This window comes from Rhinichthys klamathensis, unplaced genomic scaffold (assembly GCF_029890125.1).
Source record: "Rhinichthys klamathensis goyatoka isolate OS25496 unplaced genomic scaffold, OSU_Roscu_1.1 h1tg000060l_1, whole genome shotgun sequence".
Lineage (NCBI taxonomy): Eukaryota > Metazoa > Chordata > Actinopteri > Cypriniformes > Leuciscidae > Rhinichthys > Rhinichthys klamathensis.
This window is the reverse complement of record NW_026606605.1, coordinates 2,027,501-2,047,765: the sequence shown is the minus strand read 5'-3', so window position 1 is coordinate 2,047,765 and position 20,265 is coordinate 2,027,501. Positions and strand designations below refer to the sequence as shown.

At 38.7% G+C, this 20,265-nt stretch overlaps 1 protein-coding gene across 3 annotated transcripts in view; it reads left to right on the top strand.

Annotated features, from left to right (window-relative positions):
* The window catches only part of LOC130084301 (potassium voltage-gated channel subfamily KQT member 4), a 75,677-nt gene that overhangs the window by 45,930 nt on the left and 9,482 nt on the right, over nucleotides 1-20,265 (top strand). The window contains exons 3-12 of one of the 3 annotated variants that reach the window (XM_056249640.1): nucleotides 3,099-3,225; nucleotides 4,142-4,317; nucleotides 4,923-5,048; nucleotides 6,070-6,180; nucleotides 6,264-6,359; nucleotides 6,499-6,587; nucleotides 7,704-7,829; nucleotides 12,589-12,645; nucleotides 13,848-14,074; nucleotides 16,138-16,237. In XM_056249640.1, the coding sequence (XP_056105615.1) occupies nucleotides 3,099-3,225; nucleotides 4,142-4,317; nucleotides 4,923-5,048; nucleotides 6,070-6,180; nucleotides 6,264-6,359; nucleotides 6,499-6,587; nucleotides 7,704-7,829; nucleotides 12,589-12,645; nucleotides 13,848-14,074; nucleotides 16,138-16,237 (1,235 nt within the window). The remainder of the gene's footprint in view (nucleotides 1-3,098; nucleotides 3,226-4,141; nucleotides 4,318-4,922; nucleotides 5,049-6,069; nucleotides 6,181-6,263; nucleotides 6,360-6,498; nucleotides 6,588-7,703; nucleotides 7,830-12,588; nucleotides 12,646-13,847; nucleotides 14,075-16,137; nucleotides 16,238-20,265) is intronic. The other 2 variants (XM_056249639.1, XM_056249638.1) reach the window with 2 other exon arrangements.

Below are 20,265 nucleotides of genomic sequence, written 5' to 3'. Positions count from 1 at the left end.
TAGGCCTTATTTTCATTAGTGTTTTAGCAGCATCTCAGGTCAGGTTCGTTTCTCATCTGATTGGCACACTGTAAGCATTCTTGTACTGTCTCATGTCTCCCTGTGGCTGCGTTAAGTGTGCATTTTGTTTTCCGCTGGGATCTCTGCTCTGGGAAATGGCAGTGTAAGCACACGGCAGGATTCAGGTGTTGTCGAGTATGCAGAAGTAGCCGACTTCATCCAATAATCTTAGCTGAAACTCTATAACCACTCATTCAGTATGAAGTGCTTTCCCCCTCACACGGACTTTTCCTCCCACTTTTTTTGCATTTAATGTTCTCCTTCAGGAAAGGACCATGTTGTCTATCATGCAAGTTCTGGTAATGCCTGGACACTCAGTCTGTAATGTGTTCACATTGAGAACGCGGGTGCCACTACAGGAGCTGTAATCAATACACGCATTTAGCATAGGCCTCTGTGAATCCAGACCGTCTGTGGCATCTTACGCATGTCACATGATTGAGCGTAAATCAGATCAATCTCTCAATAGAGAGCCTAAGCCCCTCCCCTCTGCTTCCGGCTCATGGGACCTTATTTCGGAAAAAAATATGTATGGTAGTCAATGGCGAGAGACAACTTATCTTTTTATTCCGTCTGAACTGTGCCCTGAATTACACATATGATGTTTGTCAATTTAAAAGATAATTATGAAAGTCAAGAAAGTCGCAGTTTGTCATAAAACAGAAGAGTAACATTTAGTTTTATGTGAAAATCGCTCAATGAACAACATCTACCCCAAAGCATCTACCTCAATGGAAGCGAAACAACGAGCAACCCGGAAGTTCGCATCGCCCCGATTCCCTCGACAAAAACCCAATGGGCTATAATAATAATAATAATAATTCATCACATTTATATAGCGCTTTTCTGGACACTCAAAGCGCTTCACATAGAAGGGGGGAATCTCCTCAACCACCACCAATGTGCAGCATCCACCTGGATGATGCGACGGCAGCCATATTGCGCCAGAACGCCCACCACACACCAGCTTACTGGTGGAGAGGAGACAGAGTGATGAAGCCAATTGGTATATATATATGGGGATGATTAGGAGGCCATGATGGACAGAGGCCACTGGGCAAATTTGGCCAGGATGCCGGGGTTACACCCCTACTCTTTCGAAAGACATCCTGGGATTTTTTGTGACCACAGAGAGTCAGGACCTCGGTTTAACGTCTCATCCGAAGGACGGTGCTCAATTTACAGTATAGTGTCCCCGTCACTACACTGGGGCGTTATGACCCACACAGACCACAGGGTGAGCGCCCCCTGCTGGCCTCACTAACACCTCTTCCAGCAGCAACCTGGTTTTCTCAGAAGGTCTCCCATCCAGGTACTAACCAGGCTCAGCCCTGCTTAGCTTCAGTGGGCAACCAGTCTTGGGCTACAGAGTGATATGGCTGCTGGCGTCTATATGCACGCATAACTTCCGCATTTAATGCAAGGATGCTCTTGCGTTTCCGGTTGGGGAGATTTAAAGCGGAGGAAAACCGAGGAAAACGGGATTATGGCAGAGTCTTCAAAATGTACTGTCCTCTCGTCTTTGAAACGAAACTTTAATACGTTTAGATGTAATTGTATATATAGTTATGTTTATTTAATATAATAAACAAAGAAGCATAAACAAAATGAGGGGTGTCTGTTTTGTCTGTTTTTGTGACTAACGTTTCTTTAGTATAGCAATAGAGTATAAAAACCAATATAAATTCTCGGTATAGCATTGGACTCTACGATCGGCGGAAGTAATCCAGCATCCTTAGACCTTCACCGGAAATACCGCCGTGCATAGAGCCCATAGGATGTTCCCATTGCAGAAAATAAGGTCTAAGGCTAACAAAAATGTATTATTCTTACACGTTTTATTCAAGGTAATCTTCACGACTTTTATGATTTTTGAACCCTCGTCAGAAGTCAAAAGCTAGACGTAGGAATTACACCACGGTCACGTGACTTCAACATCACCATCACTAAGCATCGGACAACTTTCAGTCCTTGTGTAAAAACATTTTCCCTGAAAGTTTGAGTTTGAAAAGTTTGCAAGAGCGTGATTATAGACACAGCGAGGCTGTGAAAGTGGACTAGTGAGTAGATGTGATGATGTTTAATGTCCCTCTGTAGTCTAGTCACATTTAGGGCTAGATTTACTAAGCAGGGCAAATTAGCGTCAAATTAGCGTTCCATAAACGCACCAATGGAAGTGGAAATTCTGCACGTGATCTACTGACATGCAAATTAAAGAACACAGATCCAGCTGAATCATTTCCATAATGACCAACACAATCTTAAGAGCAGCGCAAATAAGCGTAGGGTCTGAAACAAGCAGAGCTGCTGATGATCAGTTCAGGTCGGTGATCTACTAACAACATGCTTTTTATTTGGGCGTTAAATAATGACTAGCGCAAACCTTCAAACCTTGCGTAAATCAATTAAATATTCTCCTCTCATAAATTTTGCATCTGATAGGGAAACTCCAACAAATGCATATGCAATAAGTTCAGCCGCAAAAAATGTTCTCTGCGTGTCTTTAGTAAATCCTGACAGTATTTTTTAACACCAAAAGAGGGTTTTTTCTGGCGCAAGCGGTTAGTAAATCTGGCCCTTGGTCACTTGTTAGCAACCTCATTTTCAAGACAAGTAAAAGCTTTTGAAAAATCACAAGACGCTATTACTGTTGTAGGCTACCGGTATTTTATGTCGTAGAATAAAACGTGAAAAGATCTTGATCTTGTGTTCACCCTGCACAGACCCCATTTCAGGTATTTAAACAAAACCCCATTATAAAAACTCCAGTTTTGACCTACAAAAATATGCCCTCCCTGCACTACTCTATTGTATACAGCAAAGCAATTTTAATGTTTTATGAATTAGATGTAAATTGACTGTCTAGTACTTTAATCTTTAATGCCAGGTAGTTTATACTTTTATTTATAGATTACTGGCAGAGCATCAGTCATCAGTTATTATTTAAATTGATATATTTATTGCCATATTCAAAGTACAAGGCAGGCATTATTAAGAGGATTGATTCTGAAAATGATTTGATGTGGTTTCGCTTGCAGGAGTTTGTGATGATCGTGGTTTTTGGGCTGGAGTATTTCGTGAGGGTGTGGGCCGCCGGATGCTGCTGCCGGTACAGAGGATGGCAGGGCCGGCTACGGTTCGCCAGAAAACCCTTCTGTGTCATAGGTAAAGTGTAAAGACCTGGAGTCTGAGATCAGACACATCATGAGGGACACAAAGCTGTTTGTGTGAAGATCTGTGGCAGAAAACGCCATTCACATCGTCAATCAGTTCCAGTTTCTCCTTATCATCTGCCCGCCCTCGTGTTACTCGAAACTCATATGACTTTTTTTTTTAACGTGTAACACAAAAATAATTATTATTGAAATGTCAAAGCTGTACACTAGATTTTTAATGTTTTGATAGAAGTCTCGTATGCTCACCAAGACTGCATTTATTTGATTAAAAATACAGTAAAAACTGTAATATTGTGAAATATTATTACAATTTAAAATAACTGGTTTCTATTGTAATATATTGTAAAATATAATTTATTCCTGTGATCAAAGCTGGATTTTCAGTATCATTACTCCAGTCTTCTTCAGTGTCACATGATCCTTAAGAAATCATTCTAATATGCTGATTTGCTGCTAAAGAAACATTTCTGATTATTATTATCAATGTTGAAAACAGTTGTGCTGCTTAATATTTTTGTGGAAACCATAATTAGATTCTTTGATCGTTAGAATGTTCGAAAGAACATTCATTTAATTGAAATGCAAATCTTTTGTAACATTTTTAATGTCTTTATATTGATCAATTTAATGCATCTTTGCTGAATTATTAATTTATTTCAATAAAAAAAATACATTACTGACCCTAAACTTTTGAACGGTAGTGTACATGGATATCAATGTACGATTAATTGAGATTTCAATCCACTGGGCAGTAAACTATAGATGTCTTACAAAAAAGAAAAGAAAACACATTTTTAAAATGTGCCCCCTCAAAAAATGAAGGTATGTCCCACCCATGGTGAAATGAATGCATTTACAAAGATTGTTTCTCTTTTCTGTTCTTGTCATCATGTCTCATTATGTAGACTTCATCGTGTTCGTGGCGTCGCTGGCAGTGATAGCAGCAGGCACACAGGGAAACATCTTCGCCACATCTGCTCTGCGCAGCATGCGTTTTCTGCAGATCTTGCGTATGGTGCGCATGGACCGCCGGGGAGGAACCTGGAAGCTGCTGGGCTCTGTGGTGTACGCTCACAGCAAGGTGACAACACACACACACTCATCCATCAGAGGACGTTCGCTTCAGTGTCACTGGACATGTTTGGATGAAAACCTATGAAACATACACAATGCAAACTTTTGTTTTGTTTTGTGCGTATCCACACCTTAAATCTAAAGAACTGCATAATTAACTATTCTTTTCAAATATGCTTCCAAACTCTATCCCCATCTGCCATTGGTCGAGCAAACAAATAGCCCCGCCCCAAACTCACGCTGTTAAGTCAGCATAAAACGGAAGTTGTGATAGTATTTTCTTCCCTATTGTGATGTATATCCGAGTGAAGCGGCTTCTCGAATGAGAAAAAAAATGTAGGGCGGGATTTGATTTTGCCCATGGGGAGTTGATTGGATTGTTGTGGTTGCTATTGGTGGATCTCATGTGAGTGACAGGTTGCCCCGCCCTCGTGCCAGTAAACGCATCATCAGAGAAGAGAAGAGATGTCGCTGCAAGAGGGAGGGGAAGATATTTGGTTTAAAGATTTCCAGAGCTCATGATATATAAAAGATGATGTGCACGGATAAATAATTTTTAAAAAATACTGCAATTTTCCATTCCATTGCTCACATTTTGTTCTTGTGTTTCAGGAGCTGATCACAGCCTGGTACATTGGCTTCCTGGTACTGATCTTTGCCTCCTTCTTGGTCTATTTGGCTGAGAAGGAAGATAACCAAGAGTTTTCAACTTATGCTGACTCCCTCTGGTGGGGAACAGTGAGTACTGCCCTCGGCTCACCTAACAACCTGTGTGATAACGCTGTCAGTTCCCGGGATCAGAATATTTTTTTGTGGGAATTGATGTTGCAGCAATTTTGTTTCATTTCTACTGGGATTATAATTCTGCCTCTAATAGACTGATTGTTGAATAATATCCTGAATCCGCAGAGTTAGACTCAGTAAGGTCGATATCAGAAGTGTCATGTCCAAGGGGTCTCAAACCAGGTTATTATTTGATATATATAATTTGAATACAATTATAATGTGTGTAATTAAAGAGGACTTTTTCTTTTTAGTTTTATATTTACCAGCGTTAATGTTCTCAGTCTACTGTTATTGCTATCTAGTAGCATTTTTATGTTTAGTTCGGGTGGGTTGTAAAGGTTACAATCTACTATGTATAAAAAGCGAAAACTAAAATTAATTTGTAAATTATGTTGTATTTTAGTTAGTTTGGAGTCATGTATTTTTTGTTTCTGTTTTTCCTTTTTTAGTTTTTCATTTTGTTTTATTTCAGTTGATGAAAATATTTTCATATAGTTTTGTTTTAATTTTTTGGGAAATTCCCACTGCCACTGGAATTCCCACTTTTTCTGTTGTTGTTTCTCCTGACCTTTCAATGCATTTCACTGGCCAAACCATAGACTTCAGTCGGGTTAGACGCCATATTGAAGTTAACCCGGATGAAAATGAGGCTGTGAGGGATGGACGTGCAGTCATTGCAATGGCACACACTAAAGGTCCTACATCACATCATTTTCACAACCACAACTTTTTATGGTGTTTTTGTCAACTGAAAGTTTATTTTTTCCAGAAAGACTGAACAATCCATTGAGCGCTTTGTACTTCTATCCCTCACAGACTGGTTTTCATTCCTGTCAAAAATGAAATAGGCACTACCCTGTCCCTGACTATAAGGTCTATGAACATGTTTTTTTGATATGGAAGGTTTTGAATTTAGCTGCTGCATGACTCCCCTGCCCATTTAGTTATTCTTACCTCCACTGTTTCCCCCCAGATCACCCTCACTACGATCGGCTACGGTGACAAGACGCCGCGCACCTGGCAAGGTCGGCTTTTAGCGGCTTGCTTTGCCCTGCTGGGAGTGTCCTTCTTTGCCCTGCCCGCTGTAAGTAATGCTGTCGATTTTAAGGCCGTTGACATTTCTTTTTCCACCGATCCCAGCTAATGGCCCTCTGTCCTTTCTCTAAGGGCATCCTGGGTTCGGGTTTTGCTCTGAAAGTGCAGGAGCAGCACCGGCAGAAACACTTCGAGAAGAGAAGGACTCCCGCTGCCAACCTCATACAGGTGAGCGCTCCGTCAGCAACACACCTGCCGCAAATACAGCCACGATTTCTATTTCCACGTCCAAATATGTGTGTGTGTTGTGTGCATGTACGTCTGGGTGGGTCATCTTGTGCCGTGCTGTGTCGTGTTGTCTCCCCAGGCTGCATGGCGGCTCTACTCTACAGATGCTCAGCACTCATATCTCACAGCCACCTGGTATTTCTATGACAGTATGCTGCCGTCCTTCAGGTAAGTATGTAACCAAGCCCTCGGTGGAGATGCTTTTCTGTGCTGTGCGCGTTCAACTGGCCTTGTGTGTAACTGATATGACTGACAGGTGGCTTTGCCTTTTTGAGGTCATGATTTCAAAAAGAAGGGGTTCAAAATATCCCAAATACTTCAGCATCAATCAGACCGATTTATCAATTTTATTTTATTATCCTCCATGCACAGAAACACGAAATTTATTTCTCTTTAATTAAAAATGGTACTTTGACCCAGAAATCATGATTTAATTGATAGTTTTGCCGTTCCTTTTGTTTTTGTTTTATTCATCTGCAACATTAATTTTTGCATGTACTGAAAGCAAAGATTATGAGTTTTCATGAGTTACATAAGATTTAAGTTTAGTTCCAGTTAATGTGGGATGAAAAATGTGGAGAAATAGAAATTGTAACCAGATTTTTTTAATACCACTTATTTATTATTAAAAAACCCTAATGTGATTATTGTTTTAAGTTAGATAACTTATTTAAAAATGAATAAAATAATAAATTCATAAACCAAGAATTAAGTTAAACTTATAACTTATACAGTCTGCTTCTTAAGCAAATTTAATCTTTGAAGGATTTTTATTTTCTACATATTTGTAGATAAAACACTAATTAAAAACTCAAGAAGTAATTTAAAAGCTCCTATAAATATTCTTGAAACCAACAAATTTCACAAATTTTGATGGTTCAATAATTGGTTGACTGTTTAATTCAAAATATGATTTAATTCCTTTTATGAAGTATCTCAGTGTTTCTATATAGTATATTATGCCACATTTTTTATTCTTAATTATATATTTCTATTTTTACCTTTAATATTATTTATCCCACATGCATTCATCTTTGGGTGAATTAATTTGACTAATTATAATTCATTTAAAATGACAGGGAAGTGTGTATTTCAGTACACAAATATCATATTTAAACAGTAGACGTTTTATAAACGGAATGATCCCTGTCTTTTTAAAGTATTTTGATGCTTAATTTACCATTTTGTTTTTAGCTTTGTGTTGGTTTGTTTGGCTTCTTTTTCCTTTTTTGTTTTGTTTCATTTATCATGTTTGATTATTTTCATTTTTTGCTTGTGGGTCAGAGAACTGACATTACTGTTCAGTCACCTCCAACGGCAGCGTAGCACCAAGAAGGTTCTCCACAACTCCTACCACACCCTGCTGTCGGGGCTCCGGCCGTACAGCTCCCCCTACCTGTCGGGGGACAGGTACGCCACTGTCCAGTTTAATCTTCCTAGAGGACACTAACTCTTCCCTGCAATTTCAGTAATACAGTTCAATTCACATACTAGCATACTGTAGTGTAGTAAAGTTTCAGGTCATTACTTAAAGTGCCCCTATTATGCTATTTTAAAAGCTCTTAATTTAGTTTTAGAGGTCTCCTACAATAGGTTTACATGCATCCAAGGTCAAAAAACACTTTAATTTTCTCATAATATACATTGCAGCGTCAGCTCTTTTCTCACAGTGTCCGAAACGTTTCGATAAAGGATTCATGCTCTCTAAACTTCTCCTTTCCGAGAGCCTGCTCTGCTCTGATTGGTCAGATGGCCCAATCTGTTGTGATTGGTCGACTGCTTACAGTGTGTGTCGCAGATGAAAGGAGATGAATTTCAGCTCTTCTTCAACACTTGATACACAGTAATACGAACTAGTGGTTCAATTGTTCTCAAAACTCACGGATCATATTACTGTTTTTGAGTCAGGGATCGGATCATTTTCTGATTCAGCAAGAAAACAAAATGGTGGGGGGTAACTTTGCTTTGCATTGATTACTTAAAGCACACTTTAGTTCAAAAACTACTAGTCTAAGTGAGCAGTCAGTAAAAAACAAGACCAAATACCCAAATCACAAGCATAGATAAATACAATATAAGAAAGTTACGAATAAAGTAAGGTCTAACTGTAGTATTCATTTCAGGTACAGAAATGTAATAATAAAATGTAAAATAACACCATGTTCACTGTATAAATTTAATATAGATTCATCTTTGTTAAAGCTACGTTTTGTAGTTTGATTAACATTGATTACATACTGCATACATTATTTAAAGGCTGCTGTCACTTTAAGACAGAATACATGGATCCATTATAATGATGCACATCTTTCTCTTGTTCTCTTTCTCTTGAGATAGAACCGACTGTGTTTACGAGAATACTTGCCGAGACTGGTATTTTGACCTAATTTTGTGTGTATGTGTCCATCCAAGTGCAAGGAGACGTGAAAGAGGAATCAAGGAATGTAGGCCCTGTTTACACGAGAACGCTTGCGGGTGAAAGCGTAAAAATATTTTAGCAGATGTGCCTTTCGTTTACACGGCGGCGGCGTTTTGGGGGCTTAAAAACGCAAAAAAGTGAAACGACCCTCCAGAGTGGAAATCTTAAAACGCTCCACCGTCGCGTTCCCGTCTAAAGGGTAAAAACACAAAAGTCTGCTAGACAGTGAAGGCACAGATCTGCTTCACATTGCCACCTAGCCGCCTGGAGTGCATACTACATCGAATTTCACTCACTTTTGCGTCACCATATGCACGCAGATTTCCCACCCATAACGCTTGTCTAAACCAAGGGGGTAATCCATCGACCGGAAGTTGAAGCTGGCCGGGTGCCGCCATCTTGTAGCAGAACTTCACTTGCGTTAGCATTTCCATTGACTCCCATTCATTTTGGCGTCACTTTGACAGCGAATAACTTTACATCTGAGGCGTTTAAAGACTCCATTTGTCCATTATTTATTTCTAAAGAAACACGACAATGTATAAAGGGCTCCATTACCTTCTATGTTACATTATGGCCCCGTAGAAACAGATTTAGTAAAAATAGGCTAACGATTGCGTCATAACCACTCGACTCTCTGTCGCGCTGTACAGAAATTACCGTACAGACAGGAGGAGAAGCTCGCAGGCAATCGGGGGGACGTCCCGTCAAGGGAGAAGCCCATAGATAATGAGTCCATAAAAGCAACGGAATACTTACTCCTGCTCACTCACGCCAAAGCACTCTTTGCTCAAGTTCCCCGTCTCTGCAAGATTAACGTTGGCAATTTTCACGCACAGCTACTAGAGAATTCTCGTCTGTCAGACAGGTTGCTCACGTCATCAAGCTTAGTTTGAGTCGGTTTGAGTCTGCGCGTCAGGAACGGAAGTGCTCAAAATTCGCTAAAAATGGGCTTCAACTGTCTCAACTGAGTTCCAATGAGATGGCTCTGTCCATTTCTTATAATGTCTATGGTCTAAACGCAGAATAAAAAGTGATTACGCAACGCCACTTTTGCGTTTTCTCTTCAGATTGTTTCCGTGTAAACATAGCCTAAAATGTATTTGTTTTCGCTGAAAACCACGCCGACAACACGAAGCAAACACTTCCAGTCTCAGCTACATCTACAGTGTTTGAGGGCGCGTCAAAGTAGGAGTTGTTGACAGGCAGCCAATGAAGACCATTATGCAAATGTGTTACAAACCTACGTACGATCATGCTAGAAGTAAGACTGGAATTACTGATGACTCTTTCCAGGCATCAGGGAGACAAAAATTCACCTTTTACATTGACAAATAGCAATCACACACTACATGAAAGGTAATATCCAAAAGAAAGCATAATAGGGGCACCTTAAATCATTATGTAAAGTGTTCACAGGAAGTTCAGCACCTGACGCTCCAATAAGCTGCAGTTAAATCAGTTGCTGAAGTTTTACTTGTTTGTGTTTTTGCGTGCCTTTCTGTCTGCTTGTGTCTTGTTTTTTGTGCTGATACTAATACTACACATCTATACTAGGGCATTGAAAGATGTATCAGATATGTGATGTTCTACTCTTTAATTTGTGGGAGATAAGTTGGAATTTTGAGATAGAATAAAATCTCCTTAACTGATCTCGTATCTGATGCCGTTCAATGGCCTTTGTGTGTGTTAATGTCTGCGCACGTTTGTGTGCGAGCATTATCTCTTTACCCTTTGACATTGCAGTGTGTCTCACACCCCATCTTCATAGCCCTTCATTCAACTTCTCCATTCTCCTCCTCTCCTCCTCATCTCTCTGCCATCACTCCATCCATTCACGTTTTCAGGAGGACTGACGTGTCATGCAGGTTTGTGATAGGCTTTTGAGACGACTATTTCGCCCAATGGGAAGTGTCATTGGCCATGCTGTGTTTACAGTTTGAGGTGCTTTTTGTTTCGAGTGACGATGTTAAAATGAACGTGATGATGGTTGGCTGCATTCAGATGCATTGACCTCTAGTGGCCAGTATCTGCATGCCACCCTGTCCCTGCCTGCCTCACTCAACTTCCTCTAAATGACCTTTCACCCCTATACGTTGCACATGTTGTATCCCTTAAAATTGATCCTGGGGCAGTTTTTCATTTCAGTGCAAAAAAAAAAAAAAAAAAAAAAGACCAGAGATGTTCTGAAAGGCTGATCCTGATTGTGTGTGTGAGCTCATCAACCCTTTCTCCAAAAGCACTTATTTCTCCACTTATTAGTAAGTTACACTTTGTTTTGAAGTGCACGTTATTGCCCAAAGGGAATATCGAGCCTGATGTCGCTCTAAACCTGTATTATTTTCATTCATCTGTGGAACACAGAAAGAGATATTTAGCAGTATTAACAATTAAAGTAAGCTGGAGCTGTTAAGAATGACCAAAAAATTACAAAAAAAGGGCATTATAACTGGTTCATACAACTTGTGTGCTGGAGCCATACGATAGATTTGTTTTATAGACTGAAATGTATGTCATTATGAGAACGGCGGAGGGATTTTAAGGTGCGTTCACGCCATGTCGGAATTGCCATAATTATGAGATTCCGACTTGTAAAAAGCATTCATGTCTTCATAGAACTCGTAAATATAACTTTTTAACTTAAAATTTTCTGAGAGCTCTGACTTGTACCACCTGACCACTGCAAATTCATTTAGCTATTTTTGTTGTCATCTCGTGATTACGGTAAATTACTTGAATGCAGTGGAAGCAAATAGCAGCTTAAATTTTGGCTTCTTCCTCACACAAAGCTATATACAGTATTTTAGCTTGAAATATATCACAGATGTCTGCATGGACTGCATTTTTTTACTACTTAATTTTTAGAGCTTGATCGTCCCCAGTCCCCGTTGACTTTCATTGTATGGAAAAAAGCATCAAAACATCTCCTTTTGTGTCCCACAGAAGAAAGAAAGTCATACTAGGTTTGAATACATGAGGATCAAACTTGCATTTTTGGATGAACTATTCCTACTTGCATTTAAGTTATTACATTAAAGGTACACTAAGTAACTTTTTTTTGTTTAAAATTTATAACATTTACATAATGAGCGAGTACATCATGAATCCATCTTACAAACCGTGTTTTTGTCTTATCCTGAATCACTACGTCTATACTAAGTGGGTAACACTTCAGTTTAGGGTCCAGTTCTTTCTATTAACTAGTTGCTTATTAGCATGCATGTCACTAGGGTATTGGTTGTTTATTAGTACCTCTAAAGCACATATTACTGCCTTTTCCTACTTGACCATATTCTACATCCCTTAATCCTTCCCAATACCTAAACTGAACAACTACCTTACTAACTAGTAAGCAATAATTAGGAGTTTATTGAGGCAAAAGACGTAGTTAATAGTGAGAATTGGACCCTAATCTAAAGTGTGACCAATAAGGGTTTATATTCAGACTATTTTAGACCGAGTCGCCCACCAAAGTGGAGAATCCACTTGTCATTGAGATAAACAGAGAGAAGTAGCTCTCAATAACCACTGAAGCGCCAAAAGTTACATAGTTTACCTTTAAGTTACACAAACTGAGTTGGATCCAAATCGACTTACAAGAACGAGATCCATGTGAATTGCGTCTGATAAATTTTAATGTTTGCCCGAAAATGCACACTAAAAACAAGTGTAACACGTGTGTCCTGGCACAGCCGACTAACCCTCACAACCCCTCACGAATCCCTCCCTCTCCCTTGTGTGTCTCTTCAGTCAGCTCGTATCTAAAAAGAGGGGTTTCTTCCGGATTCATACTGGCAGTAAGCAGAGGTATCCATGTGTGATGTGCCTGTGCACACTGGGCTCGATCCGTCCCGTCCCTGATGCCTGAAACTCTCTGAGCCTTACTGATCCAGTGCAGCTCCACCCATTCAGTGAGACTCGTAGATGCATTCACCATGACTGGATTCAGTATATTCCTAACGTGAAGGCTGCACTAGCTCAATAATCTCACTGATCCACTGCCCTTATCTGTGAGAGGCTGATCAGAGAACAGAGGACTGAATGCACACAGATGAGGCCTGCATGTGCTCACAGGGCAAAGATAAACCATGCGGTCGGGTGTTACTGAAACCTCAATTGCTTCTCATCATGGTTTATTCTGATATGCATGTCAGTTATACTTTACGGTTGTTCTTGAGAGGCTAAATAACTTATGGCATGTTGTAACATTTGAATGCAGGGATATCAAGGTCAGACCTTTTGTAGGGGAGGTATGCATGTACGAGTCGTGTTTAGACAGATCTGCAGATCCTTTAATGTGTTTAAGCATGTGTTAGCATGCTAAACGTAATCGGATGTAGATTGAGTTACAAAATGATGCTCTTTGATAAAGTGTGCATGAGGTTTGTGACCTCTATGTGCATGATTGAAACAGTATTTCAATGATGACTGTAGAAAATCTTACTTTGTGGCATGTTGTAATCAATTATTTGAAATGTCATCATTTTAAATAAAGTTAAGTGGATTTTGTTTGATTACACGTAATGTTTCGGCTACATTCTTTAGCATGCTTGTGCGTGGTACCATGGATTCAAAGAGTGCTCTTGCATTTCTCCAGTTGCTCCTTTTGATTGCACGATTTATACACTGTCACGCCCCATTCAGCTCAAGAACTTGCGCTCAATATGCTTTCTTAACTATTTAAATATAAACCCAAATGTCTATGAAATGATGTGATGCTCACACAGGGCAGCATATGTCTTTGACTAACCATTTTCCTTTGTTGTGTCAGCGTTATCATGTAAATTAAACTCACCACCTGTAGATAGACCGATGTGTGTTTCCTAACCCTTCTGTCTGTTTGTCTATGTTGATATGTCCTCTTACATAAGCAAACTGAAAAAAAGTTTCACATTATGGAACATGTAGGAAAAAGTCTTATACAGAAAATCAAGGCAGTGCTAATGAGAAGATTGATTAATTTCCTTGTTTGTCACCAACTCAGATCATTCCTCTAATTCTCTCGCCAGTGGGAAGATGGGCTTCCGTGACCGCATTAGGATGAACAATTCCCGCTCCTCTCAGGCTATCCGGAGCAAGGCTTCTCCTTTGCCCCCAGGTAATGTACGGCGCTCGCCCAGCACGGAGAACGTTCCTGAAGCCACCAGCCCCGGCAAGGTCCAGAAAAGCTGGAGCTTCAATGATCGGACTCGATTCCGTACCTCTCTCCGCCTAAAACCACGGCCCGCTGCAGATGGTAGATACCTCTGTCGACATGTTCACCTTCATGCAGACACATGCAGTACATAAACTACTGTTCAAAAGTTTGGGGTCGATACGATTTTTTTATTTTTCAAAAAAAAGTCTCACCAAGGCTTTTCAGTTCACAGACTGCCATGCAACGTTTCCACAGTTATCAGCATCGCAAGTCTAGTAAAGCTTTTCATATTTTCAATTTCAAAAGAATTTATATACACTGCCCAGCCAAAAAGAAAAAGTCGCTGTTTGGATTTATATAAGCAAATGCTTAAGAGTCTATGGGTCTCATTCATGAAACATTCGTAAATATACGAGTAAATATGCGAGTGATTTGCGCGTAAAGAGACCTTCCTGAAAACTCATCTCCTGATTCACAAATACTTGTGATAGTGATAGTGAAATGTGTGTGTGTGTGTTAATGAATTCCAATCAGTCGTAAATGGGATGCGCGTGCACGTTCATTCGCAATTACCATAAATCCCGCCCATTAAATCCGACAATGGGCATCATATGACATGAATGCGAATGAAAAAAAAAATTCTCCGATGCAGAAATTGAAGTTTTATTATCAGAAGTTCATTCAAAACGCCACATTTTATTTTCAAGCGTACATAGTGGCGTATCGGGTCCTAAAAAAAAAGGAAGCTTGGCAGCATATTACAGATGCAGTTAATGGAGTTTCATCTGTTAATCGAACATTCCCAGAAGTGAGAAGAAAATGGTTCCACATCAGCTTGAGAGCAAAAAACGAATTAGTTCACTTCGGAAAAATAGTATTCAAACTGGAGAAGGACCACCATCGCAGATGCTATTACTGGCTCTCATAATAAGAAAAACCGTATGTAATTACTATGTATAATATTTTTTCAAAATGCTGTGCAAATATGTACCCGATTAAGGTGAATTAAAATGCAGCCTTATTAATGAGCAAAACGTTCGGGTGTTAAGCGCACTATTTACGCGTGGCTGGGAGCAGGTGTGGATTTCTTGTGTACCAACTAACATTTGGAAAATATGAACATTTTAATGAATCCGAAAATTTACGCCAGAACCACTTTACACACAATTTACACACAAATTCGTTCTGCTCGTGTTTCATTAATGAGACCCTATGATTGGATCCTTATTGCAGTGATTATTATGTTTCTATCATGTTATATGTTTGGCAACAGTTCTTCTAACCCTAGTTGATGGACAAGTGTGTAGCTTTTCATTTCTTGAACAACCATGTAGGAAGACCATGAAAAGAATGGTTGGGAGGAGCATGAAGAATCATTTACACACATGAAGTGGCTCCTCTGAGTATTCATTGAAAGTGTTTGGGATGTGCTGGAGGAGACTTTAAAGAGTGCTGGACTCTTACATTGTCAATACAAGATCTTGACCAAAAGTTCTTGATCGAAATGACATCACAACATTTATTTCCATCTACAGGTGCATACATTTTTGGTCAATATGGCCATGATGTGTCTTCCTACATGGTTGTTTAAGAAATGAAAAGCTACACACTCCAAAGCACTTAGAGCAAATGGAAATCTAAACAATATATGTACTTTCGTCTCCCATTCACCACTGTAACTATGATGACTTCCACTTCTGAGAGCCCCGGAAATGTGAAAAGTGTCCATTTGACCAAAAATACAGTACAACGTTTGGAATATTTTTACAATTTAAAATAATTTTTCTATTTTCATATTATAAAGTGTAATTTATTCCTGTGATATAAAGCTGAATTTTCAGCATCATTACTCCAGTCTTCAGTGTCTCGTGATCCTTCAGAAATCACACTAATATGATGATTCGCTGCAGAAGAAACATTTCTGATTATAAATGTTGAAAACAGTCGTGCTGGAAACGGTGATACTTTTTTCAAGATTCTTTAATAAATATAATGTCCAAAACAACAGATTTTATTTGAAAATGCTGCACTTCAATGACACTTTTGATCAATCTAATGCATCCGTTCTGAATAAAAGATATAATTTATAAAAAACTTTGCCCCCAAACCATTGAACGGTAGTGTACGTTTTCCTCCTCTCATTACGGATTGATCTCTCATAGTGGAGGGAGTAGGAGAAGAGCACACAGAGGACAAATCTTACTGTGACGTTGCCATGGAGGATGTGATTCCAGCAGTGAAGACCCTAATTCGAGCCGTTAGGTGAGTCCACCACCACCACACAGCTCTACAGACTCCTATAGTTCACTTAAAGACCAAGTACTCTCAGATAATGTCACCATGCCGTTCAGTTTAAATGAACGGTTGGTCTTTTGCAAAAGGGACCTCAGTATAGAATCTGCTCCGTCAGCCGTGACCTTTTCACTGTGCAATTACATCAGTTGAGCGTTATGGAGACAAAGCGGGGTTAGACTCAAAGAGGGCATGGCAACCTTCAGTTGTGGTTCTTACTTCTTGCTTAAACAAGCAGAAAGTAATACAAGATGTTCTAAAAATATGATCAAGTTCTTACTGAGAAGCGAGTGGCCTCTCTCTGATTGGTCAGTGCTGCAAGAGCAAACTTGTTCAGTCAGTAACGGATGTGCATTGGGTGATTCTTCAAATAAGGGACATTGTTGTTCACTAGGAAGATTTTAAATAAAAATAGCTGAAAAATAAACGATAATTCTGGTTTGAAAAGTTAGATTAATAGCTGGTCTTTTTTTTTTTTTTTTTTTTTTTAAGAGTATTACTATTATTATATATAAAGTATGTTATATTTGCCTATTAAAATATCTTTTAGAATTGTTTAAAGTCTACATGAAATGAAGTCTACATTTTCTCCCCTATCGTGAGCTTGATTGGATGGTTTGTAAATTCCTGTGATGTCATGTGAGTGACAGGTTGCTGGAGAGGAGGGGTTATTGTCCCGCCCTCACACCAGTGCAAAAATCACATGAATTAAAAAAAATAATGATGTGCATGGATAAATCATTTATAATAAACACTACAATATTACATTAAAAAAAAAGGAATTTTCCATTTTTTTTTTATTTATTTTTTTTTACTTTATTTTTAAAGATTTTACATTTTTACATTTGAACGAAAAACAAAATGAACTTAAAATAACAAACAGATAGACCAAAAGAAGTAATTATTCTCTATAATAAGAAGCCAATACAGTGAATCATGTTAGGAATTTTCCATTTTGATTTCATAATGGCAAATTCCCTTCTGTAATGCATTTTAAATGAGAGAATTTCTATTGTGCACTCTTGCCTAATATTATCATTATTATTAATAATATTTTCATATTTTCACGTACAATTTGTCCTGCAGATTCCTGTAGCTAAGATAGTACGGCATGGCACTAGACACAGCAATCGCATTGAATGCAATGTAAGTCACTTGAATAAAAACACATAATTGCACATGCATAAAAAAGTACAAATGGCATTACATGTCATCCGCGTCACAAACATAGTCACACATTAAAGGCTGATTGAGGTCATGATCAGGACATGAGATAAATGTTTTAACATAATACAAACACAACTTGAAGAGGTTTCATTTCTTAGGATTTCAGAGAAAAAGTGCATCTATTTGAAGAATCACCCATATGTGCATGAAAAATGTCATGCCCCTTGCACATATTGCACCTGTGAATGTCACCCATACTGAGAACACTCTTATCTCCAAGCCGTTCCTCCTGACCAGTACACACCGGGTGATTAGGTCACATTGGCCCAACAGATTCTCAAGGCAGAGCTCCAGGTGTGTACATGTTCACAGCTGCATCCTTTCCTGTTATCTGGGCGAGAAGTTTCTGCCTTTTACATTAGAGCCCTCTATAAGATTGATGTCCTAAAGGAACAGGCAAATTTTAGCTTCACCACAACGCTGAGGTTTCACTTTTGTGGAAGACCTACAGTTTATCACTGCTGTGTAGTGTGTGCTATTCAGGCTGAGGACAGAGCAATCTGCGATGCTCTAAAATACAGATTTCGCTCAAATAAACCTTGAATTACAAATAATATCAAATTTTAAATTGTTTTATTTTATTTTATATTCTATTTATTTTCTCCTGGTTTTGGGAGATCACACCTGGCAAAGCTTTTAAAGGGATACTACACCCAAAAATGAAAATTCTGTCATCATTTACTCACCCTCAAGTTGTTGCAAACCTGTATGAGTTTCTTTCTTCTGTTGAACACAAAGGAAGATATTTTGAAGAACGATTGGAACCAAACAGTTGTTTGGCACCATTGACTTCCATAGTATTTTTTTTTCTACTAAGTCAATGGTGCCAAACAACTGTTTGGTTCCAATCGTTCTTCAAAATATCTTCATTATAAATCAAATATCAAACTTGAGGGTGAGTAAATGATGACAGAATTTTCATTTTTGGGTGTAGTATCCCTTTAAAGGACTGCCCTGAATCTGCTTGATCACTAAAAAGATTTTAAAACCAGATTTCCCTTATGTAAACTTGCACGGTTCAAAATGTAATATTAAATATATATTTTTTTTATTATTTTTTTTTTTTTTTTATCCTGGTTAATGAGAGCACACCTTGCAAAATGTTTTGGGGGACTGCCCTGAACTAGGTCAGCTTGATCACTAAAAAGATATTCAATTCTCAAAACAATTAATTTGAAGATTTCTGCATGTTTGGATGTTCTTTCGCATTAATCCCTGCCTCGGATAGTGAAGGCGGATATTTGTTCACGCAGCTATTCTTAGAGATCCCATCTCAAATGCATCTGTGGACCGGGGTATTCTAAAGCTGACCATATAATGATACAGCCATACAGTGCATTGCCATCAAGTGAGCGAGTCAGCGTTTTAAGGAAACCCTTGGAGGACGGAAATAAATGGGATTTCTTTTTTTTCCCTTTCCCTCTCTCCTTCTCTTTTTCCTTACCCCCTCTTTTATCCACACCTGAGACCCACCCTGACAAAATATGCAGCTACCTGCAAAATTTAAAGACGGGGAGGGAAAATATATACAGACAGCAAAAAGCCCAAACTCTGGAGTCATCAAGAAACATGTTTGTTCTGTGTGGGAGGATTGGACCAGCTGTGGACTTCTCCTTCTGAAACTGCACCATCACCCGGGCAGAGATGCACACCTCGACACTTGCTGTTGCACACGCAAGCGGTTTCTGCAAAACAATGGCTCTTTTTGAAAAAAATTAATAAAAAATAAAGTCCTCCACACAGTGTGTAGAATTTACCAGCACAAGTACAAGACTTGTGTCCAAGCTCGGTTCTCCCCCTTCTGGTTGCTAATGAATCTAAAGGATAAGGAAGGACATTTGTCCTATAGTATTCTGAGAACGGAAACTCTCCATAACGGAAGCTTATTAAACATAAAACGCCTCTATACTAAAGACAGGATATCCTCTTCGCTGTGATGAAGAATCAGCAGAGTTTGAGTGGACATACTCGCCCTTGTTCAGTTTTCTGTTGAGCCAGCAGGGCTTGATAGTGCACGGAGACGATGATAAAAGGGATCAATGCCAATTTAGAGGGAGTTAACCTGTTTCTGACTAACAACTGGGGAAAAAACACTTCAGGTGAAAACTGAAGCACTGGTGGTCAAGGGCATCTCTGCTCCACTCATACTGTGATGTCTAGTGGCTATCCTGCTTATCTGAATAATAGGACCCTACATAATCATAATTTAATACAGAAAAATTGTGTTGTGTTTAATCCAGAAATGTTTTGCTTCTTTAATCTAATTAAAGAGATGGCACTGACCTGCTGAATTTTAAAGAAAATAACGGGGTCAAGACAACTTCCTCTCCTGACATCACAATAAAAAAAGAATATGGAACATTAGATCTATTATTTTGGAAATGTTTGGAATTTGTGCTTGATTGGTTTTCAAATTATTCATTGTGTTTTGGGAATTTTCAGTGAATTTTCAAAGAGTATAACTAGATGTTTACTTTTATTTTTATACAATTTACATTTAATAGATTTTAAGGGAAAAGTAAGAAATATATATATATATTTTTTTAATTTTACAAGTTGCTTCAAAAACACAATTGGACAGATTGTATCAGATTGGGAACACGGAACACCCATTTAAAATTGTGTAATAAAACAGTAAATTTATATTCATAACAAAATGCTAAGTTGGGTTCATGTATTTATTGTGAAAGGTGATATTTCTATGCCTGAAAAATGTAAAACATTCATTTAAATAAATCTCTACTAAATGCAATCGCTCCTAATGCATATGA